Here is an 11,053-nt window from a genome sequence, read left to right on the forward strand (position 1 = left end):
GATATTCTAAATTGACTCTAAAAATATTGGTCGCCAGACTGGAAAATTCTGGTTAAGAAAAAATATTTTACTGAATTATCTGGATAACTATTTTGGTTCACCTGATTTCTTTTGCCAGAATAGATTTAGGCTGTCAGTTTGAAATTCAGATACTGAATAAGTGACCTATCCCAAATTAATCTCCAACTGTGTATGTTATGTTGCCATTCAGTCATTATTTTTTCCTGACCCAGAAAGAAGACAAAATTCTGTTCATTTACATGGTTTATTTTTGTAAACATTAAAATTGTCTTTCTCAAAGAAAGAATTTATCAGAAAAAAAATCAGCGTCTCTAACTGTCATACACCATAGAAAAAAAGGCAGTGACTCATATCATGTGCCATACTAGAAATATACAAAGAAAAATACTACAGAATATGGCAATATTAAAATTCTTACTCAAACAAAATAATAAATTAACTGACAATTTTAGACATAAAAAAATTCAAAGTGCTCAGTAATTTCCAGGGAGTTATGTATATTATAAGCACTCTGGAAACAGTCAAAAGCTGCTGCATGCAAGTTTTGTTTAGCTTTAGACAACAAAATAATCAAGATATAAACTTTCTTTTTATCAACATCAACGGTACATACAACACTTACAAACAAGGAATGTTGGACGGTGTTACAAACACTATGTGTCTCTTTTGTCAGGATTTTCTGATGTGTAATACTTGTGCCCACCTATTTTACAATTGAGAAAATGTTTAAGCTCAGATAACTACCAATCTTTATAAAATCTAACAGACTACATAGTGTCTGAAATACTATTTATATAATATAGACATTACTGAAGTAGCAAGTGCCTATAACATTTTCAACCTAGAATCAACATGCTTGTCCCTTTTTATGTATTTATTTTCTTTTTTTTTTTTTTTTTTGCAAACACACTTATCTTTTAGAATTTGTAATATTTATTCATAAATAGGCACAAAATAATTTAAAAAGCCAAACTGCATTGGGTAAATTTACAAGCCTTTGCCTTCTTCAACTCATGCCACCCACGCAACATTTAGTTTTACTATATATTACAGCTTTCTTTACAGCAGAAAACTTTGAAGTATTGTTAAAGGGCAATACTTGTGGGTCCCCTTAAGGTGTGTGTGTGTGTGTGTGTGTGTTTGTGTGTGTGTGTTACATTTGTCTGAACTGCAACAACCAAGCATGGCCAAACATTTCCCATTATACAGTATATCAATCTTTCTTCTGAACAATAAACTGATTTTTAAACTGATAATAAAAAGTTTATACCACTGTATTGTGTGTAGTCCATGTTCTAAATCCAGGATGCCCCGGAGCCAAAATGCCCTTTCAGGTTCTGCCTGCAGGTTAGGAAATAGCAACAGTTTTTGTTTGTTTGTTTTCTTTAGGGATCAAGGGGGCTGGGGGGGTTACAGAAATGGGGGGCAGCTTGAGCTGAGACAGCTCACAGGGCTATCTCTGCCCATGTGACTTGCCCCCTCTGGACAATTTCCGTTATCTTTCCAGTTCCTTTGAAGTGCTTGGGAGGAGGTCTTAGAAAGGTAAAGTGTCCAGGAAAAGTTTGTCAATTATTGCTGGCGGTGGCACCAAGTCTTCCAATTTCAGGTAGAAAATGCGCTGTAGCCCCTGTGTGCAAAGGGTACGAAGTTCTGGGAGCTTCCCCAACAGTTTGGACAAATAATTGGGGCGGTTCAACCCCCCATTGTTGAAAGTCACATGGTCTTTGAGACAATTTACAATCTTGTTTTGCAGTTCTTCCACTCTCTTGGGTTCCTTGAGCCCGTGTCTCTCTAAAGAAAATATAATCAGAAACAAAAGAAGAATGTACAAGACAGTTAGCTAGTTGGCAAAACCAAGGAAAATCTGTGACAAGGGCAAGCCAGGACAAATCCTGGTAGGCAGCTCTGGAGGGGAAGCGCCCTGCACCTGCAGTACTGACCTGTGACCATAGCCAGGGCAGCAATGCAGGAGAAGGCAGAAATGTCGATGTTCATATTCTGCAAGTTGGAGGAGAATTCAACAATGGAATCAATCCATTCCCCAAAGCCACGAACGCATTGCAACCTGTGCAAGACCACCCCATTGCAAAAGATGAGTTTACCCTCCACTGGGTTGGACCTGCAATTAATACCAAAGAGAGAGAGGGGAGAAAAGAGAGAGAGAAAAGCTAAACAACTAATTACTTGAAGAGCAATAAATGAGGGATTTAAGAGGCACCTAATTACTGAAGAGTTAATAAAATGTAGACCAGTGGACCTTGAAAGGGTTTAATTTCATAACAATCAAGAACGCCCCCTATCCCACCTCCATTCCATTCATCCAAGGCTTCTGGGCTCGTTCCTTCCCTTGTCTTTTTTTGTTTTCTTTCTTTTTCTTCCTTTCTCCGACTTTGAATTCCTATTCTTTTTCTCTACCCCACCCTCTGGTTTCCCTTCATCCCTTTCTTTTCCTTTCTTGATTTCTCTCACAGCCTCCCTGGATTGTCTCCTCCCTCCCTCATTACCTGTATGCTAATCGAAGGACAAACAGTTCTAAGAAAGCTGATTCAAAAAGCAGGTCCTGGTCGGCTTTGGGCAGGTCTGCGAAGCCAGGGATCTTCTCCGCCCAGCCCCGGATGATCTCCATGGAGCCAGTCAGGAGATCATAGAATTGCTGGATATGCTGGGTGTCATCTCCACTCATCTGATAGTCAGGGTTTGCCTGGAACTGGAATTTCATTTTAAAAAGCACTTAATGAGGTTCTCTAAAATATATAACCCGTGAAATTGCTAACCCCATTTCTAGTAGGGGAGCCAGGTTTTTATAACAATTAAACCTCTCTCTGACCAGTAAGGAAATTAGATGTTCCGGGGCAATTAATTCAATTAGGGATGGTGCTACAAGGTCGCTGCTTTAAATATGTAAATTACCATTTCCATACAGACTAAATACAGTGCCATCCAGCCCTGGGAAACGTTCACTCTTATCTCCACAAAACAATTGACACGTTAGTATTCATGCTAGTCCCAGAGTGGGCCTCGAGCTGAGACGCCCTTTTGCAAATCTTAATAAAATTGCAGTCACTACCAGGTTTGCTCAACATACTTCCTCCAATTAAAGCCCGCATATTTTTCACAGCTGGAGTACAAAGGATCTGACCACTTGATCCCCCACCCCACTGCCATTCTTCACACCCTCTCCTTCCCTTCCCTGACCCCAGACAGGCCCTACATCCTTCCCCAGCACAGTGCCAGGAAGGATGAGGATTAAAGCATCTACCTCTATGGAGGGCTGGGAATAAAGTAGATCCGGGAGGGGGGAGTTCCTACAGCCCCTGGATTTCATGGAAGAGGCACTGGGGTATATGGAAGAGGAGGGGCTGAGGGGTTGTGGGGTAGTGGGAATTCACACAGCTTCAAACCCTGTGGCATGTCCCTCTTCTCCTTCCTCTGTCCTGTCCTCATGTCTATGCCCCCAGCTACAATCCCTGGCCAGAGCTGTGAGGCATATAGTCTTGCTTGCCTTCTTTACCCCATTGAATCTGAGGGTTAATGGTGGATGTGGGGAGGGGTCCTGCCCATCTGTCGGTTTATCCACATGATTTCCCCCCAGCAGCTTCTTACCCTGGAATAGTCCAGGCTGGTCATAGCCGGGTTGGAGTCGACATGGGCCCTGACGAGGGCACTGATCAGACTCACCGGGGGCGAAGGGGGAGAGGGCTCCTGTGGGCTCTTCGGTTTCGAGGGCAAACGACCTCTCCGGCCTTTTAAACTGTCTGTGCGAACCACTGCAAAGGAAGAGCCCTGTTAGCGCCGCTTTTCCGAGCCCAGGCCCAGCTGCTGCCTCGGTTCCTCCCCGGGGAAGGCCGCAGCCGCGGGGCACCAGGCTGAGCGGCTCAGGGCCCCACTGCTTGTAAAGCCTTTACTGACGAGAAGCATTAAAAAATGCGGGGTTATTTTATGTCTTCCTCCAAATGGGTCGTATAGTTAAAGGAGAGATGGGCCTGGCGGCTTTCTCTAGGGGAAGCCGGCAAGCAGGCAGCTGCTGGGTCCTGAAGGCCAGACTGAGGGGGAGCCGGAGAGCCCAGCACCAGGAAGTGGAACGTGATGCTGGAGTATGAGCAGTGGTTTCCTAAGGGCGCAAACTGGAGGGTCGGCAGCTCCCCCCTACCTACCTTCTTTGACCATCCCAACAGCCAGGCACTTCTGAAATCGGCAGTACTGACAGCGATTCCGGCGACGCTTGTCCACTGGGCAGTTTTTATTTGCTAAACACACGTATTTTGCATTTTTTTGCACTGTGCGCTGCAAAAGGAGACAATATAGACCAAATTTTTTTTTTCTTCTTTTGAAAATCAGGCAACCCGGAGAAAATTTCTGATATGTGGCTGGGGTTTACGATTCCTGCCCACAAACAAACACATACACACAATTCCATTTTATTTTTTTCTCTTCCTTTTCTTTCTTTCTTTTCTTTTTCTTCCCCCAGGGCATTTAACAGAAGAAAATTGATAGCGTTAACATTTGAGCTAACCTTGCCGCTCCTTGCTGTGTTTTATATGCCAAGAGAAGGAGAAGGAGACGCTCAGTAAATACAAATCCGTGGGCATTCATATTATTTACATTCCTTGGAGACCTTCTCTATTTAAAATGATAAGATTATTCAATCAGGATGGCGAAATAAAGAGATCACTTAATTTGACCATAGGGAATTCTGTTCCACTTGGTTAGCTCAGACACGGTTCTCTGTCCTAACCAATTTCATTCTGAACAGGGAAGACAGCTCCTAGCACATGCAAATGACCCTCTTCCAACTCTGGCTCCAGCAACTTCGGGCGGGGGCCAGCCGGGTCAGCTGAGTGCGAGGGGGATGAGACCCTGGCCTCCCAGTCTTTCTGCTTCCCTTTCTCAGACACCCGGAAGTCCCCGCCGCAGCCCGTGGACTCCTGCAGGGTAGCTTCGGTGGACCCCGGAGAGCGGGGCAGTCCCGGGAGAGCTGGGGCTGGGCTGCCAGCACCGAGGCGGAGGCACTTCGGGGTCCCGGGTACTAGGGGCTCCCTACCTGCCTACTCCGCTCAAGCCACTGCTCACCTTAAAGAAGCCTTTGCAGCCCTCACAGGTGCGCACGCCGTAGTGTTGGCAGGCCGCGTTGTCCCCACACACAGCGCACAGCCCCTCGTTGGAGGGGGAGCCCCGCGACGGCGGCGAGGGCACCTGCGTGTCGAGCAGCTGCGACGCGTGGCCGATCTGCAGGCCCGGGAAGCCCATGGACGCGGGCTTGCGAATGGGGTTGGGTACAGCAAAGGTCTGCCCGTCCACCACGTGGTGGCTGCTGGCGGGCTCCGGGTTCATGGGGACGTGCAGGGGCCCGTCGAAGCGCATCTGGCAACTAGACACCGGGGTGCCAGGGGGCGATTGCTTAAAGGAGAAGAGGGAGAGGCGGGAAACTGGCGTTTTCCTCTGCTCGATCATGTGCGTAGTGGCCACGTAGTTCTGGTGGAAGTTGTGGAGAGACCCCGGGTCGTCCCACATGGGGCTGTGCTGCACCTGGAAGCCCGGGGTGGTGGGCGTCGGGGGCGAGGAGGGCTTGTAGTAAACCGAACCGGAGTGCGGCATCATCTCCTCAGACTGGGGGGGCAGGTGGCTGTGTTGCTGGTAGTTGTGCATCTGAATGTCTTCTACCTTAATGGAGGACTGCTGTCCGGACAGGGGCATTTGGTACAAGCAAGGTGGCTTGACGTCGTAGCCTGTGCTGTAGTTGTCCATAAAGGTACTGAAGCTGGGGAGAGAAGTGGTGGCAGTGATTTCAGTGTTGGTGAGGTCCATGCTAAACTTGACAAACTCTGGAGTTAAGAAATCGGAGCTGTATTCTCCCGAAGAGTGGTAACTGTAGCTCTGAGAAGCGGGGCTGGCTCCTTGAGGCGAGGACCCATACTGCGCCTGAACACAAGGCATGGCTGGAAATGAAACAGGGTGATACACACTCAGCCTGGTCAACTGAACACTTCCTCCCGGGCTCGGGTACACCTGGAGCTACACCAGCAGCCCGCGGCAGTCAGAGAGCGTATAGGGGAGCGAGAGGAAGGGCAGGAGAGGGAGAATGCTGCAGAACAACAGTGTAGGGTGTGGAAAGACTGACCAAATAAAGACCCAGAGCTAAAATGCTACTGAGGGTCCACACTCCTAGGTATTTCCAAACATCTCCTCCATACCACCCCCCACACCTTTTTACAGTCAATCCCACTCAGATGAGCCTCTTCTCTGAAGCTCAGATTCAGCAGTCTCTTTCTAGAAATGACCATCTAGAAATGAAGTTGAATTTCACGATGAGAAAGTTGTTCCCCAAGGCGATGGGTTGGGCAAACCTTAAGTTACAGAGTTTGCCAAGAAGATCGCCTTGTCCTGTTTCTTGATGTTTGGGGAACTCCGGAGAGTAAAGGAAAGAAATGAAGTTGCACTAACCTTCAGCCGAGTTACAGGCGTTTTCGAGGAAATTAAAGGTGGACAGTGTCGTAATTCAATGAAGGACAAAGTTTCCAAGATTTTTAGAAAAGCAATGGGGAGTCCAGCCTGTCCAATCTCCTCCCTGAAATACAGACACAGGAAGCTTCAGGGTATCTTCCTGACAGAGATTCAACTGGGCATATGTAGACTCACCAGGCAGGCCCTTCTATGCCTTCTCTGTTCATCTCATTGGAAGTGAGTGGGAAGCCATTACCAAACACAGCACTTAAAATGAATGTATAAAAGAAATGACTTGAAACAACAGAAAATACCATCCATTGCACTGTGTAAATCCTTGCAGAGAGAGGATCCTGCAAGAGGAAAGTTAGTCCATGAACTCATTTAACATTTATGATGTAATGAACTGGCCCCTTTGCTATAGTGTAGGTGGGGAGGTCATTTCCATCTTAGGTTAATTCAGGACCTGAGTATGAAGACTAGAGTCTGAAAATACAGCATTGGAACCTTCTCTTGCAGTTTTTTTTCATGTGGTGAAATTGCCTTTTCTTTTGGTAGAGGGGAAGAAAGTAGAAGTCAAGAATATAAAATGAGAAAACAATCTTCCCCCTTATAAAATGTTAGAAAGACCTTGACTGAGAAGGCAATTTGAGTGAAAGCATCCGCATTTCTAAGGTGCTTTTGACAGAGCACTGGGATTGCAGCTGCAGATAAATTGATGTTCACTTTTCCAGAAAACTTGTCTTTCAGCATCTTTAATGGCCACAAGGTGGGAAGAGGGGACCCTACTTTTCCAGGAGTATCTTAGGTCAATTGCAGAGAGAGGACATACTGCTTATATGGTATTGGCACCAATATTAGAAGTGTTTCCCAGAACAGCAAGACGAACACCTTCCCCATAATGCCTTCCACGATCTGCCTTTCTGGAACAAGGCATTCTTGTGTCCTAGTAATTTTCAGATGTTCCCACTTAGAAGGCATTCTAGCGCACAGACAGTCTTATTACTAATGAAAAAGAAAGCCAGTATCCTCTCTTTCTATTCTTTCCCCTCCCCCACAATCTTGCTTCATAGTGGTGGTGGGGGTGGGGGGGGGTGATTACCCAGAAAAAGCAGAAAGGAGACTCGACCTCCACAGCCCTTAGAGATATTCCTGTGTTGGATATTAACTCCCTGGTAGCTCCACAGTTTCATAACTGTACTCTTTACATATTCATATTCATATTCTCTCTCTCTCTCTCTCTTTTTCTCTCTCTCTCCACATTCGCAAAGCCAAGGACAGCATATGTCAAAACCAGAAATTTCAGACAACTTAGTAACAGGACACTCTACCAACACCACCCTTACTCAACAATACCCGGGAAACATCGCGCGCTGGCCAGCCGCGGAGACACAGTTCCCAAGCAACGCATAAACTGAAGAACTTTCTCTCCCTGTCAGTTTGTGGGCAGCTTCCCTCGTATACACAGGACTTGGAGTCTCCGTCCCTCGTATACACAGGACTTGGAGTCTCCGTCTTCACAGGCTACAATCAATTCCTCACTAACAGCAAACTTCGCTCACATTTCCGCGGGCTAGTCCTCAGCTCCCAAACTGTGGAGTCTCCCTTCCACGTCCACCAATGAGAAGCCTGGAAGCCTCTGTCGGGAGCCAACTCCCCACTAGTGCCAAAGCCGGAGTTCGAACAAATGCCCCCCGGTAACTACGCGCACGCACTCCCCATCCTTCGGTCCCACTCTCACTAGAAGCCTCTGGCTCCCACTTCCAAAGAACCTATCCCACACAAGTGGAAAGAAGAGACGTGCAAAAGAAGGAAGAAGCATAAAAGAAGGCGAACTGCATGGGCTGCATCTACTCACTTAGGAGTTCTCCGCGTCTCTCTTCATTCATTCAACTCTGCCGAAGTGCAGTTCCCTCTGGGAGCCTGGGCGCCGGGGTCGGGGAGGGGTGGGCGAGCTGGGCGAAGGGAGCCCGGACACCTCACGCAGGGAGGGAGTAGGGACAGGCGGCCGGCTGGATAGGCAAAAGGGACCGCGGAGCTGTGCGCGAGCCGCCGGGAGGACTGGCCCTGGCCGCCAATGTGCCTTTGTTTATGTGGCTCGCGCTGCCGCTGCCAACATGCACCTAAAGTCTCCGCGCGTCAGCGCGCGTCAGCGGCCCGCGGCCCAATCGCGGCGCCGCCGCGCTCCCTGGACTCCTGGCCCGCGCTCGCTTTGGTATATTTCCGACCTGACGTCACGAGCAGGGCCGATTTTAAGGTGGGAACCGCTCCGCGTTCACCTTGGTAGCCAGCTTGGGTGGTTTTTGGTGTTTTCTTTTCTTTCTTTTTTTTTTTTTTTTTTCCGAAAGAGGTGTGACCTCTCCCAGGTTTGCGCAGCCCGCAGTGCCGCGACACTTCACTTTCCCCCAAGCCCCCGCGCCCTCGCAGCGACTCGGCCGCTCACATGTGGGGAGGGTGCAACAAAAGCCCAGGCGGAAGGGAAGGCCGGCGTGGGCCAGGTAGCACGCACCTGGAGCCGCACGGAATGGGATGTGCCTTGCAGCGCCCTAACCTCTCCCACCCATCTTCGTCACCCCCTTAGCGGAAGAGCGTACAGATGTCCCATGACACGAGACGCTCAGACGGTTCACGCAGTTCGGGTGGGATTTCCCTACCCGGTTCATCCCCTTTTACTCCCTTTTCTTGTCCCAGGCCTCCTCCTCTTCTGGCATATATTCATTCTCATTCTCTCTCCCCCTCCGCCCCACTCCCACAGTCCCATCTGAAAGGGAATGGGAGTGGGGGTAGGGCTTATTTTTCTGTGTTTCCTTATTTCCATGCAGTGCCCACGTTCGATGGAGGACGTGGTGCCTGGGGTTGGGGGGGGAGGAAGGGGAGAGGGTAGACAGTGACCGTGACCCAGCTCTTTAGAAACCCCAAAAGTCCGAGTGAAGCGTCGCGCCTTTTTTTTTCCGCAGACAATGCAGCCGAGCAGCAGGCAACAGGTGCGCCTTCTGCAGAAAGGTACTCTGATTCCCACCTTCTGCAAACTCTTAATACTTTCGATACTCCTCGGTGCCCACCAACTTGTACCCCTTCCGCGAGTTTTAGAGAAATAAATCGACCTTCGTTTGAAACACAAGGTCTATCACAGCCTCAATCTTAGAGCCCAGAACGACTGGACAAGAAAAGCGAAGCGGGTGGGGATTGGAGACAGCGTCTCCACAAAGCGTAATGTGTGAGCCTACAACCCAGCCAGGAGAGGGGCCCGAGGGGACTGTGGGAGCGTGTCCCACCCCCGCAGCCGTCCGAGTCGCCGCCGATTCTGCTTTGCAATTCATTTCCCCTCGCCAGGCCGCGGGCGCAGGGAGCTTTCTAGCAAAGACAACGCCGCGGCTCCGGAGGGCAAGCTCCCTCCCCCAGTCTCCCGGCCGGAGCTGGGCGGTCTTCCTAGGGCTTCTCCCGCGGGGCTGGAAGAGGCTGGACCTTGAGAGGGAGAGTTCGGAGCCGCCCCCGCTTTTCTACTCGCGCAGAGCGTCCCAGCCGCCCCTCCTTTCTCCGCGTGGCTCGCTTCCAGGCCGACGGGACCCTTTTGCAACTTGCCCCCCTACTCGTGTTCTCAGTACCGGCCGATGGCGCCGTGGAACTATTCGGGATCCCGGGCTGCTCAGCCCCAATCTGCAGCCCCGCCTTTGCCTACTCCCTGCTGCCCCCAGCTCGCCCGCGGCTGGGGAGGCGTTGCCAACAGATGCCCTGCGGCTGCCCCAGGAAGCCGCGGGCTCTTCTGCGCCGCAGCCTCCGGGAAACCTACGTGACCACCTTAAGTTTCCCCCAGATGTTGCGGCTGCCGCTACTGCAGCCGCCGCTGCCGCTGCTCGGCGGTGCCCTAGCGGGCGCAAGAAAAAAATAAAACCAGGAAGTGGGTGGGGGGGCGGGTTGTGGTGGCGGGTAAGGGTGTGTGAGTAGGGGGATGAGGAGGGGAGGGCGAAGAATAGCATATTAGCATGAGCTCGGTAGCGTCAGCGCCCCGTGGGCAGAAGCGATTCCATGCGAACGAAAGGGAAAAAGTGAGAGTTTGGAGAGCCGGGGAGAAGGAAGGGGGTGGGGGTGGCGGTGACGCAGGGGCGCAGGCATTGACGCACCGGCCAGGCTGGGCCCAAAATAGCAGCAACACCAGCTCAGAGGCGCCCTCCCGGGTTCCCTTCCCCTTCCGCGAGGGAGCAGGGCGCGGCCACGGGGAGCTTTCCTTGATCCCCGCGGTGGGCCAGGCTCCCGGCCGCTCTTTTCAGACAGTCGGAAACTCAAGCACAGGCACGCCGGGGTGGCAGTTATTATTTTTTAATATAGTCCTAGGAAAACGGGGGCCGGGAGAACTTTCAGATTGGTTATAACCACCAGCCTCCACACACATACTCCCGTCTAAGTAGATGCATTCACTCTGCACGCTTCCCCCTCCCTCATTGCCATAAAAAACATTCAGTTTAGGTTGGGTTGAGCCTGGGACAATTTGAAAATGTCCCAGAGAACTGAAAAGTGTCCTGGAGTTCTTCAAGTGAGCTCCAAGGAAGCCAAACATTGTAATGTGATGCGTTATTCTTTAACAGCAACCTGT

The 11,053-nt window shown here is 50.0% G+C and overlaps 1 protein-coding gene across 5 annotated transcripts; it reads right to left on the reverse strand.

Moving 5' to 3' along the window:
- Positions 1 to 246: 246 nt before the first annotated feature.
- On the reverse strand, positions 247 to 10,307 carry NR4A2 (nuclear receptor subfamily 4 group A member 2). 5 transcript variants are annotated; one of them, XM_023217422.3, is made up of 8 exons: positions 8,321 to 10,305; positions 6,463 to 6,586; positions 5,092 to 5,957; positions 4,176 to 4,305; positions 3,625 to 3,788; positions 2,526 to 2,728; positions 1,962 to 2,140; positions 247 to 1,812 (listed from the first exon to the last, which is right to left on the reverse strand). In XM_023217422.3, exons 3-8 carry the CDS (start codon positions 5,953 to 5,955, stop codon positions 1,556 to 1,558), a joined length of 1,797 nt encoding a protein of 598 aa, XP_023073190.1. In that variant the 5' UTR covers positions 5,956 to 5,957; positions 6,463 to 6,586; positions 8,321 to 10,305; the 3' UTR covers positions 247 to 1,555. The 5 variants fall into 5 exon arrangements, 4 of the variants coding, with proteins under 4 accessions (XP_023073190.1, XP_023073189.1, XP_031792302.1 ...); XM_023217423.3 differs by having other exon boundaries at positions 904 to 1,812; positions 5,092 to 5,779; XR_002732645.3 differs by lacking the exon at positions 6,463 to 6,586 and having other exon boundaries at positions 1,962 to 2,019; positions 8,321 to 10,307.
- Positions 10,308 to 11,053: the final 746 nt, after the last annotated feature.

This window comes from Piliocolobus tephrosceles, chromosome 11 (assembly GCF_002776525.5).
Source record: "Piliocolobus tephrosceles isolate RC106 chromosome 11, ASM277652v3, whole genome shotgun sequence".
Taxonomy (NCBI): domain Eukaryota; kingdom Metazoa; phylum Chordata; class Mammalia; order Primates; family Cercopithecidae; genus Piliocolobus; species Piliocolobus tephrosceles.